The following is a 22,951-nucleotide window of genomic DNA, read 5'->3' as shown; positions in this document are numbered from 1 at the left end:
CTGCATCATCAGTATCACCTGAACGTGGTAGGCAAATTCTCACCCTGTCCCCTTTCCTCCTGAATCAGAGAACTGGGGATGAAACCCAGCAATCTGGACTTTAAGGAGCCTTCTGGTGATTCTGAAGTTTGAGGACCACTGTGTTGCAGAATCTCCTTGCAGGTTTGAGAGATATCTACTGAAGAGTTTACATAAATTATTAATATAAACACTTTATTTTGGAGGACCATCAAAATGAATTTTATGTTCATATATTTTGTAATTACTAAGGAGCAGAGTCTGCAGCGGAAGCGTGCTGGGCTCATATAGTCTGTATTACTATCTCTTTAAAACTTAAAAGCAGAAATCTTTGTATTGAAAATTTGAAGTTGAAACACTTACTCAGTAAGCAGCTATTTATATATGTAAATTGATAGGCAGAGGAAAGTTCAAGTCCAACTTTAATTCTTTATCTAAAGAATATTTCATGCCAAAAAATGCTTCCTGAATTCTAAAGAATACAATTGAGAAAAATAAATTTATTTTTAAATAAATTATGAATTATTATTTATTACAGGAATATTATTTTTATAATACCTTTAATGTAATTATATAATGTAATATGGCATATATTCATATCATTTATTTTTATGTTATATTTATTATATATTATATCACTCTTTTCATACTGTCTATTGCATAATATAGTTATATTATGTATAATATATATGCTGTGTTATTTATTATGAAACATATTGCTTTTATTTTGTAAATAATAAAAATATAAATTATCAATTTTTATAACTGGATTTAAAAAGTTATTTGATGTAATATATTTTTATTAACATTGTTATGAGACTATAAAACCCTCTTTAAACCTTTGGATAAGAGTCAATTTGACTTAAAATATTTGGACTTAATAGTATTAGGCACAACTCAGAATGTACTGCATGTCGGGCTTTGCTAGTCTTTACAGCAGCTGTGTAAGATGGGTACTATTAGCTATATGCTGCATATGGTGACTGACACAGAGAGGTTGATAACTGGCTTGAGATCAGAAGTCTCCTGAATCTCAGGGGGGCACCTGGGTGGCTCAGTGGGTTAAGCTTCTGCCTTCAGCTCAGGTCATGATCTCAGGGTCCTGGGATGGAGCCCTGCATTAGGCTCTCTGCTAAGCAGGGAGCCTGCTTCCCCCCCCTCTCTCTGACTGCCTCTCTGCCTATTTGTGAGCTCTGTCAAATAAATAAATAATATCTTAAAAAAAAAAAAAGAAGGCTACTGAATCTCGGAACTGGTTTCCCAGCCCAGGCTGTCTGACTCCAGGGTTCATGTTCTTAGCTAGCCGGTCATTGCAGGTTTTTAATGCAAAAGTTTATATAATATAAACAATATCTTGAATATTTTACAATAAAATTTTGCCTAGAAGATGATGTATGTAGTAGTAATTAATAGGGTAAGTGTCTCCATAAACTTTCTGTGGAGGAGAGTTATCACTTATTTATTTATTTATTTATTTATTTATTTATTTTTAAAACCTCTGCAATTATTAGTTTATTAGTATCATCCAGGACTCAGATGTTCAGTATTCCTCCTGAAATTACATAAACAAATGCAAATGGAAAGAATCCAAGTCAAAATTATATAACAAAACAGCACTCCATCACAAAAGCGTGTAAAATTACAAGAACGCTATTTTAAAACACTGGCACTTTAAGAGAACGATAATCTCAAAAAACCACAAAATTGCCAAATTGTTCCCTAAACTGCTATGTAGATAAACATGAGTCTAATGAATGGGTTAGAGTTTTGTAAAGAGAAATCAAATTCAAATCAGGTAACTCATACTAAAATACAGTTTTAAGTGTCTTCTTCCTTCAGGTCTATTTGACTTATATAAAGGAGCAAACTATAATATAGAAAATACACCTGATTTTAAATGTGGCATACATTTTATAAGTTGGCCCAATTAATTAAAAATACCTTTAATGAAAGTCAAGTTTCCTAAGAAATCTATATTCAGATAAATAGGAGACGACATTTACAGCCAGCCCCCCCTTTTTTTTTTCCAGAGCCTTTGCTGGGACTAATGTCAACAAAAAATTTAATATGGCAGTCTTGTATTTTAAGCTCACGCTTTTGGGGATACATTCTCAGGTCTTCTTTAATGTGGGAACTGCAAATATAACTGCCATTACATGGTAATGGGAGTTAAAGAATGTAGAGTCCTCAAGTAAAGATTAGAACATATTTTCTCTTAGTCCTTCAAGGACAGACTTTTCAAAATGTTTGATTCTACTAATCCCATGCTGTGACTAGACTGGTTACTCTTCACTTTTAAACGTGACTGGGCTATGTGAGATCTGGTATCAATTGATCAAGATTTGAGTTTCAGTTATGGATGAAAACTGTCTCAATTCAACTTTTATTACCCTCATCATGAGTATGCAGGGTGCAGACAAAAGCTTTTTTTTATCAGCTAACTATATGAAAAGATAAACACTGTAATTATCCATGTGATCCAAAATGGGCAAAAGCAAAAGACTAGCTTCCCCTCAAGAAGAAATATTTCAGACCTATGAAAAGGACAACAATACTAATAAAAAAAATTGTATTTACTTAGAAGCATTCAGAATGTCAACAAAACAGCTGCAACTTTTTTTTTTTTTGCAATTACAGAGTGGTATTCAGTTAACAGAACAACAATTATTTCGTAGAAGCTGCATCAGAGACAACTGAAGATGAAAAACTACCATCCCCATATATAACTAATTTGTGCTGTGCACCAACAAGAACCTGCTTTAAGTTTCCATGCCAATTTACAACCCCCATACTGTACCAGGCAAGGTTAGTGGCTATTGAAAATACCACCAGGACAGGGCTATCTAAAGACACATTCGGTAGTGTGTTAACTATACAAAAAAAGACACTGTACAGTTTAAAAACAAATCTTACACAGCCTTACATTTCAATTTTTTTCTTTAAAAGGAGTGAGTTGTGTACAGGGGGGTTAAATGCTTTATAGACAAGAAAAAAAAAACTGCGCTAGAACCAACTTATTCATCATCATCATCTTCTTCTTCATCTTCATCTTCTTCATCTTCCTCCTCCTCCTCATCCTCTTCATCTTCCTCCTCCTCCTCCTCTTCCTTCTTTTTCTTGCTCTTTTCAGCCTTGACGACTCCCTTTTTTGCAGCATCAGGCTTTCCTTTAGCTCGGTATGCAGCAATATCCTTTTCATATTTTTCCTTCAGCTTAGCAGCCTTCTTTTCATAAGGCTGCTTGTCATCTGCAGCAGTGTTATTCCACATTTCTCCCAGTTTCTTTGCAACATCACCAATGGATAGGCCTGGATGTTCTCCTTTGATTTTTGGGCGATACTCAGAACAAAACAAGAAAAAGGCCGAAGGAGGCCTCTTGGGTGCATTGGGATCCTTGAACTTCTTTTTTGTTTCCCCTTTAGGGAGAATATAAGTTTTCATTTCTCTTTCATAACGGGCCTTGTCAGCCTTTGCCATGTCTTCAAATTTTCCTTTCTCTTTAGCAGACATGGTCTTCCACCTTTCTGAGCACTTCTTAGAAAACTCTGAGAAGTTGACTGAAGCATCTGGGTGCTTCTTCTTGTGCTCCTCCCGGCAAGTTTGCACAAAGAATGCATATGATGACATTTTGCCTCTCGGCTTCTTAGGATCTCCTTTGCCCATGGTTAATTATTTTCCTCAGCGAGGCACAGAGTCGCCCAGTGCCCGTCTGGCTCTCACTTGCCCCGGCGCTGTCTCTATGGAGCTCAATGTACTGCAATGGCTGTGAGAGCGGGAGCCAGACGCAGCCTCCTCACTCTCTCCGCTCTGTAACATTCGAGAGTTATCACTTATTTAGACAAGAGCTCGTATCTTGTTAAGCATGCCAACAAGTGAAAATATTAGTTGATCGTTGGTATGAAGAGAAAGCTTGTGAAAATTCAAACCATTTTAATTTTAATAGGCTAAGAGGAGAAATTTAACAAAAGTCTAATGTATCTATTCGTGCTCCTTCCCTGTGTACATATTACTGTGAAATAGATTAGCAACGACATGAACTTTTTAATCTTGTTCTAAAGTTGCCCTGATTTCAGCATCTGGGAGAAATCTCCATTTTTAGAGGCACATGGGCCTCAAGTGTCAAGAAGGGCAACAAGCCTGTCTGGTTGACTCTAGTCCTCCACTTTTATAATGGCTCCCCTTTCTGCCACATGGAAGGGTGTGGTCCCAAGGTAGAGATGGACTTGGGGGGTGGCGGACAAAGTGTACCATTTCCCAAGCACATCTTCCACTCTCTAAGGTCTACATTATTCCTCACGTCCTTTCCTTCTCCAGAAACACCCCCTCCTCTATTTGTCATTTGAGAGCCTATCCACACTTTGAAGCCCACACGATACACTGTTATGCACTGCAACAAAACTTTCCTGGTGATCCCAGGCAAAGTCTCTCCCCGCTCCACTACCATGGCCTCCACCCACATGACATTCACGCTATGGCTGCTCAAGTAGCTGTTAACACCCTGGGACACTGCACTTACTCTGAAAAACCGTGTCTTCAACATCCTTGCATGCTTGGAACCTCTATCACAGCATCTTGCACATGGAAATAAGAACGCTTGCTCGGGCATTAGAGTTTTCAAAGTGCCCCCCCCCCGATATCATTTCATCCTCACATCTACCCTGTAAAGTAGACATCGTCATGATTCTCTTGTGACACATGAAGAATCTGAAATTAAGACTTGGGAAGTGCTTTGCTTAGTATCCCTCCGAGTCTCCTCACTCTGCGTCTGGGCTTCTCCCATGCATTCTGTCCTCAAATATGTGCTGAAAGAATTAACAAATTTAAAAATAAATTAATCAGTTCTGGGGTAATCAGGATCCTACCGCAAAGTTGATTTAAGGTCTTCCATTGCTTTCCCACAACCTTTTAGACTTCTCTGAAGATCTCCACCGTTTCTCCACGGATAGTAGTGGCAGAGAGAATTGGGTATGGATGTAACTGCCGTGTGGAATCTGGCAGCTGTGGCCTAGAGAACTCATCTCCCCTCCCAAAGGTTTTCGAGGAATACACTGACAATGAGTATCTGAACAGGAGGGAGAAGAATCTTCTAGTTTCCAAAGTGCCAAATACCAGATGAATTCCTACCTGAGTGTGAAGATTTTTCCTTCTCAATCCCAGTCTTTTTTATGGGACTCACTATATTTTTTTTGTTATATTCTGCTTTGTATCACCCAAATAATCAATTGCCTACCATCCCTTACAAATGATTTTAGTTGGGTATCTCAATGAGAACTATAAACTAGTCGTCTCACTAGGGGAAGGGAGAAGCCGAGAACAGTAATGGTGAATGACAGCAGTCATCCTGATTTCAGCTATGACATATGGCTCAAGCTTGTTCTTCATGCCCTATCATATAAAGAAAGCCTGAGATATAAAATTTTCAAATAAGACTCACCTCCCCCCACCCAGTCTTGAGATTGTTTAAGAATGCAGATTCCCAATCTCTGCCCTAGGACTTCTGATTTATTAGTGTCTACCAGAAAGTCTTATCATCTGCCCTTTAAGTAAACTCATAGGTAATTCTAATAAAAGTGATTAGTAGACCACAATTTGGGAAACAATCAGATACAACGTGCCTCTTGTGATTCTGGCATGTGGATTACCTTTGTGATCATTTTAACTTGCTATCTCGTCCCAAGATCCTTTCACAGATGTTAATCTTATTAACCCTCATAAGCAGCCAGAAAGCTTGCCATGGATTTGGCTGAAGCCCTTAAGAATTTATGGTGTAACATCTGTTAAGAGTTCCAATTTCATTTATTTTACCGTCAGTGAATTTGAGGTCTCAGAACCTGGGCGGAGGTAGTTTGGAAACAAATAAAAAGAAAAGAATTGACTGCAAAATAAGACGTACTAATCAGAAACGTTCTTCAGAAAGCCTCTATAAGGCTAAACAGTAGAGAAGCAAGTTCTTTTATACCCATTGTTTAGATGAGCAAACAAGGAGAAAAAGAATTACCTTGCCGAAGGCTGTGGAGTAAAGAAGCCATAAAGAAAAAAATAAGCCAACTACCTACAGTCTTCAGACCACACACCTTCAGCTTCCTGCTCTTTGAATTTAATGGCACATGTGAAGATTCATGACTTGCTCTCAAAAAATGATGACCTTGAATTCTTGGATATTTGGTCTTTAGAAAATAAGTTGTTTACTTGGCTCAGTTATTCTAAAAACATAGATTTGCTCACATAGATTTAGTCTGTGCCTGATTCTTTTTCATTGTGAATTTCCATAAATCTAATAACTAAAATTATAAAATATTTTATGCAGAATATACACATAGGTAACCATAAGTTTATTATTTAGAAATTGCAGATATTGTTAAGTAGGTAATTTAATAGTTTGTGAATTGATCAAAATATCTACAAACTTGGTATTAAGGCTAACATCCCAAACTCTAATTGCTCAAAGAACTATGTTTCGTGATGCTCTAGTTTTCAAGTTAGGACCAAAACCGTATTCAAGAAATATCCGTGTAAATAGTAGACCCATTTCTCATCATCACTCATATATGTAAACTTTGTTTTTTAATGCAGTGTCCAACTGGTGGGAACCAAAATCGAAAAAAGAAATTCCTTCAATACTCAAGAGTAACACAACATATTTGTGTGTCATTGTTGGAGAAAGTTATGTTTATAGTAAAGAAGAGGAATCTAAATTAGGAACACACTAAGATTTCCCTTATTTCCATTTTTTTTTGTATGACACATGAGAGAAGAAACATGTTTTTAATTTTAGAACTTCTCTTTGTTGAAATAAGTTGCGACAACATCACTTTTGTGGCCCACTCAATTCCATGTTAGTTCTGAGGAATGGAACTTCTATTTACTTTGATATTGACAGTGCCAGGAATGTTTTTAAAGCTCAGTTAAAGAAGAGATCCTAGCTTTGCATGACTCTGAAAGAAAAATAAGAAAGATCCACTATAAACCAAAGACTAATTTTGGTGCCTACTTTAAATAGAAACAGAATAATTCATTTGGAAATTATGTGTAAATCTTTCAAATATGAATCTATTGATTTGTTTATTAGATAAGTACTGAAACTGAGTGAGGAAAAACATGTAGCATGTTACTAAGAAGTATACCTCAGAAACAGAATAAAAAATCTACCAAGTAATTCTTATGTATTGTTTCCTGAAATATTGATTACATGGTTGTTTAAAAAAAAATACTACAAACAAATATAAAAAGAACTAACAGAGCTGAATAAACCTCAATTCATTGAGTTTAGTTTAGTTCCAATTGGGATATCTGAAATTTAAAGAAAAAATTGTTATAATTTCTGATATATTCTCTATCACATCCAAATATCTAATAATTTTTACTCCAAAGAGTTCAGTTTAAAATGTTTGAAAGTCTTCTGAATATTTTATTTATTTTTTTAAAAGATTTTATTTATTTATTTGACAGAGATCACAAGCAGTCAGAGAGGCAGGCAGAGGAAGACGCAGGCTCCCCGCTGAGCAGAGAGCCTAATGCGGGGCTTGATTCCAGGACCCTGGGACCATGACCTGACCTGAAGGCAGAGGCTTTAACCCACTGAGCCACCCAGGCGCCCCTCTTCTGAATATTTTAATTGGAGTTGTGTTCTTTAACTTTCACCCCTCCCCCATTTCCACTACAGTACTAACTAGGTCAACCAGGGATACTTGGCAGCCTCTGGGACTATGGACTCGTTGTGTGGTTTCACAGTTTCTTAAAAAAAAAAAAGAAGAAGAAGAAGAAGAAGAAGAAGAAGTTTTGTAACCAAACCAAACCAAACCAAAGCTATGATTCTCCAGATTTTGTGGTTTCCCTAAACTCTGAACAGGAAATATGGAGGGGCGATGCTAGTAACGTGACCAGCTGTCACAAACGCTACATTACACTCTCCAGATGAATGCAGGAAACTCAGTCAAGAAAGGGAAGGCTGGGGCACCTCTCTGGCTCTATGGGTTAAGCCTCTGCCTTTGGCTCAGGTCATGATCCCAGGGTCCTGGGATCAAGCCCTGCATCAGGCTCTCTGCTCAGCAGGAAGCCTGCTTCTACATCCCTCTCTGCCTACTTGTGATCTCTCTCTCTCTGTCAAGTAAATAAATAAAATCTTAAAAAAAAAAAAAAAGGAAAGGAAGGCAGATCCATTTACAGGATTCATAAAAGACTGCATTTGGGAGGAAGCGGTTAGAGGAGCTAACCCAAGGTGCAGAAAGAACATAGTCAATTCTGTTGTGGGCCCTAGTAAATTAAAGTGGGTTGTCAGTGAATTCAAATTTTTACTTAAGCTTTCATGCTGCCTTGGTGAATTACTGGTGTACATCACTGAGCTCATAGTTTTTCTTTCTTTCTTTCTTGTCTGTTTTCTCCAGAGAATTCATTTCTATAAGGTGTGTGGCTGTTTGCCTTGGGAAGTTGGAAGAAATGTTTTTTAAAATAACCTCCATAGGATGCATAGGAATTCAATTAATTTTTCTTCTTATTTTGGGCAGACAGCCTCTCTATATTGGGGTTTGCCATTGCCAAATGCTCTATGATTTTACAAGAGTGATTTTGTTCTTTCTTCTTTTTTTCCCAGCATAGCATGTATCACCCAAATTCTGATATTGTTTTACATTCTCCTTCTGTGTAAGTTTCTTAAAAAAATAGTCTTTCTATGATGGTCTTTGGAATGAACAACATATTAATAATATAAATGTTATAACATACCAAATGTAAGAGAAGGGTTACCCTTTAGGAAATATCCAATAAAAGTTCTTGAAATCCAAGTTTCAATTAAGTAAATCTTAGGTTCATATTCTTTTCCACCATGTAATCTCAGTTTTGTTCCCACTAGAGTATAATCTTGTGGTCTTATTTTTTATAAAAAAAAATTAGAATAACACTTACCACACTTGCCACAAAGAGTCTTCCAAAACTGTCCAATTGCCTTTGCCCTCGCCTTCCACATTCTTCCTGCCCCCACCTGCCCACCAGTGGTTCCAGTATCCTACTTCACTGACTTCCAAGCTGGCTGTCAGGACCAACTCTAACCTTACTAGTTCTACCTTCAAATACCTGGTATTCCTCTTGTCTTCTGCAAGTAAACATTTTCCCTTATTTTTATCCATTGACACCTTCTCGGAGGAAAAGCACCCCTTCCTGCTCCAAGGGCTTTCCTCAGTGTCCCAGAGCTCTTAAATGCATCATATAAGTACTTGGGTGAAGAAATGTAGGAAAAGCCCTAGTGCTTTGTGAGAGAGTTTATTGTTTCATCATTAGGCTATACAGTGCTAGGTTCCTCCTCTGAGAACTTACTCCTTAGATGATCCGTTTTTGCCTTACCCGTTCCCTTTTTTTGACTTTTCAGGACTGAATCCTGTCCAACAACAATAACAAAAATGTTAAACATTCCTCCCATTTGAGATAAGTAGCCCTTAACTCATTCCTGGATCCCTATCAAACTAGAATCTCATCTCTGAGATCGTTAGCTCTGAATTTACCAACCCAGAAACAGAGCTCCAGCCCCTCTGGAGCGGTTAGACTACACAGCAGCTTTGAGAAGTATTCAAGCACAGTTCTCAACAGAAGGCCTGATGAGGCCTGATGCTCAATCCAGATTTCACCACTTACTGACTCTGTGACTTTGGAATTTCAGTCTCTCATCTTGGGCCTCGAAGTAGAAAGCTGGGCCTGGGACAAGAGCACGACAAGAACCACTCTGGGACAACATGCAAGAGAGTGCCAAAACCCTAAGTAATCAAGATAAATAATATTTTCATGCAATATTTTAAAGAATAAAAATGAGTGCAAAAATCCATGATGAACAAAATATCAGCATTTTAAACATAGATGGTGTCAGCAATGATACTCTTAGTCATATGTACTAAGCTCAAACCAAAAGGGGAAAATCCAACTAGCATTGATCCTATCTTTATCAAAATTTTGATGTTTTTATTCATCTTGGATTTTTTTTCATGGATTTGGTGTTTGGTTTTGTTTCTTAAGCATTTTCTTGAAGTGTTATTTCTCTTAATTACTGAGGTTTTGGGTCCTACTTCAGTTTTTATTTCAGGGAAGTGCCTTACTTCCTTACCCTGATCCCTACTCTGCCCACACATTAGCGCTGTTTTGATAGGTTTGCTTCCAAACGCCAGGGACTAATTTTAATGTAAGATTAAGGACTGATTCAGATAATAGAAACGTCATTTTATTTTGCCAGTAAGGGACGTTGACAGTTGGTGTCAGTCATGTTAATACAACCAAAGTCCTTTTTCAGAGCATCTTCCTCCGTATACCTCACTGTGCTACCAGTCTAGACACCTGGTAAAACAAATGCTCAATTCAGCGACTATCCAACAAGTCATCTGACTTGACTTGCTTGCCTGAAATATTTAGGTTATTCAGTCAACATTTTTGACTTGATGATTTCCCATACCACCAATCCACCAAGAAAAACGAAATAAGAATTATGGGAGACTACCTCACAAGTATAAGAAAACTTGACTTTTAACTCCCCATAATCATTAGCCAAAGGTAAAGCCCAGCAGGGGATAAAATAGACTTGATGTTGGCAGTGTCTCTCCCTTGTTGACATAGGGACATCAGTGGTCAGCTGCTGGAGAAGACTTTACTCTTTAAGATAATTTGAGTTTCCGGAAGTATGTCTAATTATATAGAATGCAGAAAAATAATGCTTAGAAAAGTCAGGATAAGTCTTATCTGTCAGGTAGTGCTAACTCCTTCCGTTATTGTTCAAGTGCTTAATATTCACTTTATAGAGAGCCAAAGTGATGGGGGAACACACTAGTGAAACAAACTCGATTTCCTCATTAGCTGCTGCTTGAAATTCTTCCACAAAGTATGTGCAGTGTAAAAGATTTGTCCGAGTACACCAGAACGCAAATACATCTTCTTTTAATGGAAAATTTTAAAAATTCCTAATAAATCTATTGGAATATTCCGGCCATAATGAAAAGTAGGGAAGACAAGAGAATGGGAAGAATAAGCTTATTTAGTCCAGCGTCAGTCACAGCTTGGATCAAAAGGTGCCAAAATTCTCATGGGGCCTTGTGGGTGTAATTAGACTCCCTCCAGGAGTCAGCCAGTTCTGAGTGGTGACGCTGACGTAGGTGCCTGGTCCTGGCAGTCAGAATGTCTCGGGGACTAGGGAGTTGATGATGATCCCAACACTTGCATTTGGCTTCATTATCTCCTCAAACAAAATCAATAGTTCAAATTCCTCAATTAGAAAACTGAGAAGTAATTGGTAGTGGAACTTGAGGGCCCATGTGTTACCCCTGAAAAGTTCATTGCAGGGCAGGGACTACCATCCATGCCAGAGAAGAGACTGATCTGAATTCTTCCCTAAAGATCGGTCCTAATCAGGTATTTAACAGTGGGCGGCTTCTTGGAAATCCATGGATGCAAACAGTTCTCATTGTACAGGTGATGAAATTTCCTCAAGGCCACACACCTTTTAGAATAGAAGCCAGATTTATGGGATTCCTTTTCTAGTGTTCCTTTCACTAGTTAACCTTGCTCACGCATGAGGAATGCCATCTGGTAAGCTGAATATCATTAGAATATCATCAGTTAGACTAGAGTCAGGAAAACCGTCGAAAAGTACATACGCATGAATGTTTCTTATAGATATACTGGTTCTATATCAAAATCAATAACAATTTTAGTGTTCCAAATGTTGAAATATTATATGATTAAAATTGGTAATGTGCAGATATTTAACCCGGATAGGCCAGGTCCTTCCTGCCTCCACTGTTTCCCACCTAAATCAGGAGTCAGGCTTCATTCATCGCATGCCCATAGGGTATGAAGCACTAAGCTCAGAACAGGGATGATTCATATCAAAAGAAAACAAGTAATTTAATATTGTAATACATGCAGATGATTACATCTACATACATTTTACTAATGTACTCACTCAAAAAGCATGTAGAAAAAAAATGTGGGACATGACCTACAAAAACATGATGCCTTGGGTTACCTGGCACTGCATTTTTGGAATGATTTCATTGGTGTTGGTAAATGAAAAAGGGAAACTCCAGAACAGAACTGTCAGGACTGTATTAACTTCTCCCAGAAGACACTCTGCAGACCCCAGGGTAGAGCACAATTCGAAGGTGGATATTGCCGTTTGCGCACATGAAGTGTCTCAGACCTTCTGAGGCACATTTGTCCTTTACTGGAGTTTCCTCAACTTTCTGAAAGGTGTTCACAAAACCTTCCCACCCTAGTTAATTTAGTTTTAAAAAGATAGTATCAGAGACCTAACAACACCAAGCTTCCCAGTGAAAGCATTTCAACAGCTATGAAAATCAAATAAACACCTCCATCTGTACATCTACAACTGAAAGCACTGGAAGAAAACAAGATTTCTAACCAAATTCTAAGAACATAATGGATGGGAAGTCCACGTGATCATCAGAAAGCTAGTGGGAGGCAAAGGACAGCCAATATAACATTGACACACATTTTTTTTTTTAGGTTTTGTGTATTTATTACAGAGAGAACATGAGAGGGGGGAAGGTCAGAGGGAGAAGTGGACTCCCTGCTGAGCAGGAAGCCTGATATGGGACTCCATCCCAGGACCCTGAGATCGTGACCTGAGCCGAAGGCAGACGCTCAACCGACTGAGCCACTCAGGTGCCCAGCACACATTTTTAGTTGCATTTTTAAAAAGCTTTACTAAGGGGGTGGCTGAGTGGCTCAGTCACAAAGTGTCTGCCTTCAGCTCAGGTCATGATCCCCGGGTCCCAGAATGAAGTCCCGCATCAGGCTCCCTGCTTAGTGAGAATCAGCTTCTCCCTCTCCCTGTGCCAACCCCCCCCCCAACTCCTGCTATTCCTCACTCTGCTGTCTCTCTGTCTCTCTCTCTCTCAAATAAATAAAATTTTTTAAAAAAGCCTTAGAAAGGTAGGTTGTCATACAATAAACTATGCTTAGTTAAAACGTATGTTTTGACCTATATCAAGATGGTGAGCATATCCAGCACACTCAGACGTTTCCTTGGGCTCCTTCTGAATCCCTCTACCACCCAGTGCATTTTCTAGAGTTTTCTGTAAATACAGTCCATATGTCTAGCTTCTTTAACTCATGATTATTTTGATACTTACCCATGCTGTTGTATCAATAGTTCAGTGTTTTTTTTTTCTATGTAGTATTCCATTGTATGGCTCTCCCACAATTAGTTCATCCATTCACTTGTTTGTGAACATTTGAGTTGTTACAAATACAGCTACTACAGACGTGTTTGCGCAAGTCTAGATAAAGGAATACTTTCCTTCCCCCTGGTTAAAGCCTAGAAATGAAGTGACTGTATCAAATTCTAGGTATGGGTCCAACTTTTTTGTTTTAACTAAAGTGGTTTATTTTCTAAAGTGGTGGTACCATTTTACATTTGCACCAACAGTGAAATAGTTACAGTTCCTGACTTTGAAATGGTCACCCTTTCTAGCATTTTAATAGGTATGCAGTAGTGTCATGTGATCTTAATTTGCATTTCCCTAACGACTGCTGATGTGAAGCATCTTTACATGTGCTTTGATGAAGTGATGATTCAACCCTTTGCTCATGTTTTGGGTCATTTTCTTACTAATGAATTCTGAGACTTCAGAATATAGTCATTCTGGATACAAGTCCCTTGTCTGATAGATGTTCTACAAATAGAGTTTCCCAGTCTGTGGCTTATCTTTTCATTCTTTAAATAACCTCTTTCACAGTTTATTTTAAAGAGCTGACATTTTAAATTCTGATGATAAAATTCAATTTATCATTTTTAAAGATTTTATTTATTTATTTGATAGAGAGAGATCACAAGTAGATGGAGAGGCAGGCAGAGAGAGAGAGGGAAGCAGGCTCTCCGCTGAGCAGAGAGCCCGATGCGGGACTCGATCCCAGGACCCTGAGATCATGACCCGAGCCGAAGGCAGCGGCTTAATCCACTGAGCCACCCAGGCGCCCCAATTTATCATTTTTAAAAATACATTGTACTTTGGGTATTATATCTAAGAAGTCTTTGCCTGGCCTAAAGTCACAAAGATTTTCTTCTGTATTTTCTTAAAGAAGTCTGTATTTTAAGTTTTACATTTATATCTACCTCAAGTAACTTTTTGCATACATTGCAAAGTACAGGTCAAAGTTCATTCTTTCATATATCGGTTGTCCCAGCTCCACTTGCTAAATAATCTATCCTTTCTCCATTGAACTGCCTGTTCATGTTTGTCAAAAATCATGTGTGAATCTATTTCTGGACAATCTATTCTTTTTCTTTCATTAGTTTGTCTATCTTCATGCTAATGACATACTATCTCAATTACAGTAAATTCATAAGAAGTTTTGAAATCAGAAAGTGTTCACATACCAACATTGTTCTTTTTTAGAATTGTTTTGGTTATTTAAGTTCTTTTCATTTCCACATGAACTTTAGACTCCGCTTGATAATACCTACCAAAAAAAAAAAAATACAAACCTGCTTAGGATTTTATTGAAATTGAATTAAATCAGTAGATCCACATAAGGATAGTTGTCATCTTAACAATACTGAGTATTTCAACCCATAAATAAGATGTCTCTCCATTTAGTCAAGTCTTCTTTAATTTATGTCAGTAAGGCTCAGTTTTCAGTGTACAGGTTTGTGTAATTTTTGTTATTTTTATTCCTAAATATTTCATATATTTGTTATTGTGATATCACTTTTTAATTTCAATTTCCAAATGTTTGTTCCTAGCATATAAAAGTGAGGTTGAAGGGGTCAGCACCTGTGTCATTCAAATGTCAACTATAGTTTCTATTGCTGTGTCCTCGAGTTCATTAATCTTTTCTTTTGCCATATATAATCTTTCATTAAAATCCTTATCCCGGGGGCGCCTGGGTGGCTCAGTGGGTTAGGCCGCTGCCTTCGGCTCGGGTCATGATCTCGGGGTCCTGGGATCGAGTCCCGCATCGGGCTCTCTGCTCGACGGGGAGCCTGCTTCCCTCTCTCTCTCTGCCTGCCTCTCCGTCTACTTGTGATTTCTCTCTGTCAGATAAATAAATAAAATCTTAAAAAAAAAAGAAAAAAAATTCTTATCCCGTGTATTTTCTTTCAGTGTATTTTTAATCTCAGATATTGTAGTTTCCATTTCTAGAAGTTGATTTAGGTCTTTTTTATATTTTTCATGTCTCAACTTTCTGAACTTAATGGGATATAGCTATAATAACTCTTTAATGTACTTTTCCACTAGTCTTACCATTTGTGTCCATTGTTAGTTGGTTTCAATTGATTGTGTTTTCTCTTCATTGTGGTTTATATTGTTCTAATTCTTTGCATTCCTAGTAATCTCGGATTGGATACGATACATTGTAAATTTTACCTGCTGGGGACTGGATAATTCTAGAGTGCTTTAAATATCCTCGGGTTTTGTTCTGGGGAACAGTTAAGTTACATGGAAACAGGCTGATCCTTTTGGATCTCTAATACATTTGGATAATTCTTTTCCTGGCCCTGGGTAGTTGCTTTACATGAATTCTCTGATCAGTATTCAGCTGACCTCTAGAAGAGGACCCACTGAAGATACCTGAAGTTCTCCCCCTGCGCCACTGTCTACTCTCATTGTTTCAGTTACGAGAACTCTAGCTGCCTTGACCTCCCCAGACTTTCAGCTTTATTTCTTCAACTCAGGAAATCCACTGGGCTCCACCTGTGTCCCTCTCCCTGCAGCACCACCCAGAAACTCTCTCAAAGCAGTCATCTGAGGCAATCATAAGGCCCACTTTGCTGGTTTTCCATCTCTCAAGGATCAGTGCCTTTTGTTTTCTTGGTTCCTTGTCTTGAAAACCACAGTTTCAAGTATTTTGTCTGTTTTGTTTTGGTTTGGTTTTGGTTTGGGGGTTTGGTGGGTTCAGTCAGGAGCATAAATTCAATCCCCTCTTTTTTAACTTGGCCAGAAATAGAGGTCCTCAATTTAATTTGTAACCTGTTATAAAACTAATCTGCATTTTCTTTTGGAAGATGTGTATTTATATTTCTCAGAATCTCTAATAATTTAAAGTTTGATGCTGAAATATCAAAGGAAAAAATTGTTCCCTGGTTTCAAAGAAAAACACAAAAGCTCAAAGATTAAATGATTTAGTGTCCATCTGTGGCTTTGATGCAAACTACTGCCTATAAAAAGTCTTTCTTGAGTGTTCAGAGTTAAGGATGACTATTCCTTAAAATGTAATATAATTTAGTGACATCAAGTTTACGGAGGAAGCAATAAATAGGAATAGCTTCTTAGTATACTTATTTGAAATGACTGAACCCAACATGTAAATAAGAGGTATGCCCTCCCTAAAACATTGCTCAGCGGGGAGCCTGCTTCCCTCTCTCTCTCTGCCTGCCTCTCCGTCTACTTGTGATTTCTCTCTGTCAAATAAATAAATAAATAAAATCTAACCCCTGGTCTTGTAAAAAAAAAAAAAACAAAAACAAAAAAAAAACATTGCTTTAATTGATGACACTGATTGTAATTGGTAGACATATAGCCCACAGAACCATCTGTAAAATGTTAGTCATTTTATAAAAATGTAAATTTATAAAATACAATGAAAGAAGAGTGTAGTCAATTTGGGTAATAGAAGGTGCATTCAATTTTACTGATTTCGATGGTAATTTGACACTGTCATTTCCTAAGTAAATATAGTCTGGCATTAGGAGATATAGAGGCTGTGCATAACTTCCGAGTAGACTTTGGTCCTGAACTACATTTTTAAAAGTATAATTAGGATCCCTCAGTCATACATTGAACGACGGGGAATCCTCTATCCATGTAGAACAAAATGTTAACGTAAGGCAAACACCAAGAGACATATAAAATCAAGTCAGGGGAAGACCCAAGTTAATTTGAGGAACAAAAATCCAAAATTATAAATATGTAACTCTGACAAAAAGGAAATCCACGCACTAGTTCTAAAAGTCTTCCATTACTGGAAGTTCATTTGCCCACATATAGGAGTGACTGTGAACCACGTAACTATATCCTACCAAACCCAAAATGAATGTGTGTCCAACTCTGGTTCTCCCAGAGATGTGCAAAATATGCCCCTGGCCATGCCGGTGTTACCTGACTCAAAGCAAGGTATGGAAGAGGACGGGTTGAAGTGCAGAGGTGTTCAGTATTTAACAACCGCAGCTAATACAGCTTCCCTTTGCAAATGTTACAAAACCTTATGATCGTGTGAAAATACGGCTAGCCTCTGCAGGATCCTGAGGTTACACTTTGATTAGCCTTATCCCAGATCTAACTCAGAAGGAAGGGTGAACGATACAGAGGAAGTCCAGACCGGTAATAGGGTTTAAAGTTGTCACACCTCTGCCTTCCTCCAGAGTAATTTTAGAAAACTCAACAGTGGGGACTCATATAGATCTTGCCTTGAAAATATCTGTAAACACTGCAAGTTCAAAGGCCACTGGGAACAAGTTAGCCTGTATCTTTAGTTTAACCAGGCACATGAAGTGGAAGGAAACGTAAAGAAAACACGCGTCTAGGGGTTGGGAAGGTGAGGCCATCTAGATATGTGGTCCCACCAACACAGACATTTGCAAAATGATGTGGGATTCTAGGTTCACCTGGTCCTGCCAGCAGTCGCTATGGAAACGGCCCAAGTTTCCCATGCGCCCCCTTGACTAACGTCCTGGGAAACTCAGACAAAAGGTAGCAATCCTATCCCATACTTGGATTAATAGCTGGGCACAGAACATTTTTTCCATCCTCCGCTATTTTGTTCTTGTCTAAATCAATTTGTTCTGCCGTTATATTACAGAACGTATTCCTACAGCCATTTTTGCTCCCCTGCTTCTTCCCCTTTACCGTGCAGCCCCGAGCAGCCCATCCTTCCCTGAACCAACCTGGGGAGCAGTGTGTTCTCCACTCCCCAGACTTCATACTTTTGGGCATATGTGGTGGGTGTGTAAAGAGATGTTAAGTTCAAAAAAGTATGTGTCTGCACGGGCACAGAAATACACACCACGGGCTCTGGAGTCCTACAGATGTTTGCACGGGAAAATCTGCAGGGAAAGCCCTGCACCAGATATAAATGATTTCCCCTAGAGATATTGGAAATCCCGGGACCTTGTCCAGGACCCTGTCTCTTGGTGTCTTTCCCACAGAGTAATATTAAACTAATGGCGTGGATTACACCTACAGTGAAGGGCGAAACCGGACACCGGGCAGCCCCCTGGAGGATTAAGTCCTGCTTTCTGACACCACCTGTCAGCGTCGGAGTCGTAATCCCTGGGAGCACAGGATGGCTGGGGCTCGGGGGCAGGGCTGCTTCTCAAGGTTACGGCAGCTCTGTCATTTTTCGGTTTCAGTCATTTCCTTAGACTGACAAGGTGAAATGACTGTATTAGGAAGGCGTCCGAGCCACCGCCGTGGATTTGATGAGCCGGGGTCATGCGGTTCACAAAAGGAATGGGGCCCCGGGACCCTCTGTGTATGTTTACCATCGCTCTTCTCTGAGTCAGCAGCAGCAGAGAGACGATTGCATCACCTCCCTCTACACAACCACGGGCACCCCAAACGCACACTCATCCAGACAAGTGTATGTGGTGGTGCTGGTGGTTTTTTCCCCTTTCCGTGGGGAATCTTTCAATCAGCAAGAAGCAGCGTCGGGCTGCATTTGATATTCACAGAGTAGCCCGTAATCCATTTCCCTCATCCGTGTTGCGCGAGGCCAGGTGACACCTTATTAAAACGAGATCTTCTTATGGGGTGGAGGAGAAAGAACGTGACTTTTGGGTTCAGACGACAGTCCCCAACCCCGACGTTCTGTGACTTTGGTCAAGTTTCTTATTCTTTCTAAGCATTAGGGAACTTTTCTCTACGTGAGGTTGATGATAGCTATTTTGGAGACCTGGTAGGAGGACTCAGAAACTGATATCCAAGTATGTGACGATTACTAAGTACACAGTGAGTATTTCCAGCTCACGGTTCCTATGGCAGGTGGTTTTTTTTAATTTTTTTAAATTTTTTTAAGTGCAACATTATTTTGTGTGACTGATGACAATGGTCTCAGTTTTCAGCAAGCGTCTCAAGGAATTTTTTCAGCAAAAACCTTGTTACATTATTCAGTAAAAACCTTGTAAAATCCAAGTATGGGATAGGATTGCTAGGATAAAAATGATTGATTCTGAGAAAATTTCATTTTATTATTTTTATGGCAAGAGCTATTTAATGCGAAGGTATTTATTTATGGAACCAAAAGGACTTACTCTTTTTAACTGCATTTTCCATGTCCACTCTTGCCTGGGCCTGTTATGGTGGACAAAGAGAATGCAGTGGAATCAACTGGAAAACTGGAATCTGCAATCTTCACTTGGCTTTACCACATATAATCCTTCAAGTCTTTTCACTCCCTTGTGGGTAATATTTCTTCCAACTAGCAGCCCTTACTTTCTGCATTCAATTAATCTACAAGTGTTTACTGAAGACCTACAGTAAGCCTGTACCATATTAAACACTATGGAGTCTGCAAGAGAAATAAATGATGACAGATTATAGAGTAATTATTGGTTCATGAGCCACTCATGGAACTTGTCTCCTTCCTTCCTGGTCTCATCTCGAAAGAGATGATTTCCATACCCCAGGAGCTTGATACCTGGGGAGATGTGAGTCATACATATGAGTCAACTAGCAAACAATGGCCTGTCTGCGTATAAAATTAAGTCATGTGACCTAAACATAACCTAAACCATTGGCCAGGGATGACATATGTCCCTAGGGTCAGGTCACCAGGACATATATCATAAATATGTTTGGATTTTAACCAGAAAGGAAAGACAAGGGAAAACAGAGAGAAGTAGGAAAACAGTGTAAGGATATTACCTGCAGAGGAACTGGACCATCACGTATTTGAAAGAGGCTAAGTGATTAATTAGGGATCAGAGATAAGGGGCTATCGACAGAGATACTGGTTTTATTTAGCTGGACGGGGAAGTCTTGAATGCAAGCCTTGGTGGTAGAGTGGCGTGTTCTCTAGGCCAGTATCATGCCAGCTGAGAAGCAGTAGGGGCGTGGGAGATGAGTGGAGGCCAAGTTTTAAGGAGAATAATAAATACAGTAATATCATTCAGAAGTTTTCATTTGTTTTTTAAGGGTCCATCTCTTGGCATGTTCTCCCGTTAATTTACCCACCGTTTTTGTCCATGAATGTTTTGTTTAACTATCTTTATTCAAGTCAACATACTTTTTGACCACCTATTATAGAAACAAAGAAGAGTAAATAAGGGGCGCCTGGGTGGCTCAGTGGGTTAAGCCGCTGCCTTCGGCTCAGGTCATGATTCAGGGTCCTGGGATCGAGTCCCGCATCGGGCTCTCTGCTCAGCAGGGAGCCTGCTTCCTCCTCTCTCTCTCTCTCTGCCTGCCTCTCTGCCTACTTGTGATCCCTCTCTCTGTCAGATAAATAAATAAAATCATTAAAAAAAAAAAAAGAGTAAATGAGAATTAATCACCACTTTCCAGGAGCATATGATTTAGCCCAGAGGGAGTCCCTAAGACAGTTTCTGGCAGTCCAAAAGGTCACGATAATACTGAGACATTATTGGTCTTTTTAACTGTGTTGACCTTGGCACTGATGGTATAAAAAGCAGCAGTGGCTAAAAATTCTAACGTCTCAGCACCAGTCAGGGCTGTGTCTCCAAACTGTACTGTAGTTGTATTTGACCGTGCAATCACAGGGAGGGAAAGATTGCCAGTTTCACCTAAGGACATTCTCAACACAGTGGTAAAAATTCCTAATTTTATTAAATCTCAACCCTTGATGAGATGTCTTTCTAATACCGTATGAGGCAAGTGGGAAGCACACACACAAAATACGCCTGCTGCATGTGAAGTAGCAGGACTGTTTCAAGGCAGAACACTCGTGTGGCGGTTGGAGGTGAATGCATTGAGTACCATCAGACACCAGTATCGGGAAAACCAGGATTACGCCAACATGTGTAGATGGGAAAACTGAACAAAACAAGTGTGTCACTTCAAAGAAAGCAACTGACAGTATCGATTGCCAATGAAAAAATCTGAGCCTTCAAGCAAATATTTGAATTTTGGAAAAAAAATTTTAAGATTTTATTTATTTATAGGAGAGAGAGAGAGAGAAGGAGCAGGGAGAGGGAGGAGAGGGAGAGGCAGGCTCCCTGCTGAGCCTGATGCAGGACTTGATCCCTGGACCCCGGGATCATGGCCGGAGCCAAAGGCAGACGCCTAACCGACTGAGCCACCCAGGTGCCCTTAGTTTTGGAAAATTTTATCTGCCACCAGTACCTTGACAGCTTGTCAAAGACTTTTGATGAGATTGGTGGTGATAAAATGTCTTGTATACTAAGCGTGTCAGCATTTTCAGGATCTTTGCATTTCAGTAAGCCAGTGCGTGATGTTGATAAAATCCTTGACTACAAGGTCCATTTGAAGGGAATGGTAGACCAATGAGTTTCAATGTAACGGAGTTCAAGAATTTCATTCATATCCTCTTAAATTCCACATTTCAGCTAACCCTTAAGATACAATTTCATGTCCGGTATTGGTGTACTATGGAAGAACATTCACAATAATTATCTAAAAAGCTACATAATTACATGTCTTTGGAAGGCCAGATTTTCTTCACACACTTCAACTGAAACAACACAACAGCTTGAATGGAGAAGAAGATAGGAAAATCCAGCTGATTTCTGTTAAGCCAGTTATTAAAGAGATTTGCAAAAGATATAAATGAAGGCCATTCTTCTTTCTATTTAAAAAATATAGTTCCTCTTACACTGTTGGTGGGAATGCAAGTTGGTGCAGCCTCTTTGGAGAACAGTGTGGAGATTCCTCAAGAAATTAAAAATAGAGCTTCCCTACGACCCTGCAATTGCACTCCTGGGTATTTACCCCAAAGATACAGAGGTCGTGAAAAGAAGGGCCATCTGTACCCCAATGTTTATAGCAGCAATGGCCACAGTCGCCAAACTATGGAAAGAACCAAGATGCCCTTCAACAGATGAATGGATAAGGAAGATGTGGTCCATATACACTATGGAGTATTATGCCTCCATCAGAAAGGACGAATATCCAACTTTTGTAGCAACATGGACGGGACTGGAAGAGATTATGCTGAGTGAAATCAGTCAAGCAGAGAGAGTCAATTATCATATGGTTTCACTCATTTGTGGAGCATAACCAATAGCATGGAGGACAAGGGGCGTTAGAGAGTAGTAGGGAATTTGGGTAAATTGGAAGGGGAGGTGAACCATGAGAGACTATGGACTCTGAAAAACAGTCTGAGGGGTTTGAAGTGGCGGGGGGGTGGGAGGTTGGGGTACCAGGTGGTGGGTATTATAGAGGGCACAGCTTGCATGGAGCACTGGGTGTGGTGAAAAAATAATGAATACTGTTTTTCTGAAAATAAATAAATTGGGGAAAAAAATATAGTTCCTTTTCATAAAACATACAGTGAATTTATGATCAGTATTTATAAATGAGTTAATAAATTAATTAAAATTTGTTTTAATTTCTCATATGATTAATATGATAGATATAATGCACAGAACCAAACCTCTTCATGAGCGTCAATAATATTTTTAAGAGTAAAAAAGGCTCAAAAGCCCAAGTTCAAGAATCGCTGTCTAGCCCATCGTGGAGTATCCAGGGAAGACTCTTCCAGTTAATAGGATCTCCGTATGGAAGAAAGAAATCAATGTAGTTCTCGATCAGTTGCAATTATGATTCAGAACTTGCTGAACAACTTCTGTCTGTTTTTATATGTTATGCATTTCCTTTCCATAGTCAGTGTTTTATTTATTTAATTTGAATGTTATAAATGCTTTTCAGGCTCTTTTCTTTTTGAGTTTATTTTTTCTTTCATCAACATCACATTTTCATAGTGCGGAGGCAAATTTTTCTACAGAGCTTAATAAAGAAATCAGAAAC

The 22,951-nt window shown here is 39.0% G+C and overlaps 2 protein-coding genes across 2 annotated transcripts in view; one reads left to right on the top strand and one right to left on the bottom strand.

Moving 5' to 3' along the window:
- Positions 1 to 2,371: 2,371 nt before the first annotated feature.
- On the bottom strand, positions 2,372 to 3,826 carry LOC122918510 (high mobility group protein B1-like). The gene has a single exon (XM_044267011.1). The coding sequence runs from the start codon at positions 3,678 to 3,680 to the stop codon at positions 3,033 to 3,035; it is 648 nt and encodes a 215-aa protein (XP_044122946.1). The 5' UTR covers positions 3,681 to 3,826; the 3' UTR covers positions 2,372 to 3,032.
- A 5,902-nt stretch (positions 3,827 to 9,728) lies between these two features.
- The window catches only part of GREM2 (gremlin 2, DAN family BMP antagonist), a 77,877-nt gene continuing 64,654 nt past the window's right edge, over positions 9,729 to 22,951 (top strand). Inside the window, exon 1 of the mRNA XM_044266283.1 lies at positions 9,729 to 9,764. The gene's annotated coding sequence lies outside the window, so the exon portion shown is untranslated. The remainder of the gene's footprint in view (positions 9,765 to 22,951) is intronic.

This window comes from Neovison vison, chromosome 10 (assembly GCF_020171115.1).
Source record: "Neovison vison isolate M4711 chromosome 10, ASM_NN_V1, whole genome shotgun sequence".
Classification (NCBI taxonomy): Eukaryota; Metazoa; Chordata; class Mammalia; order Carnivora; family Mustelidae; genus Neogale; species Neogale vison.
The sequence above is the reverse complement of the archived record's forward strand: the minus strand, read 5'-3'. Positions and strand labels throughout refer to the sequence as shown.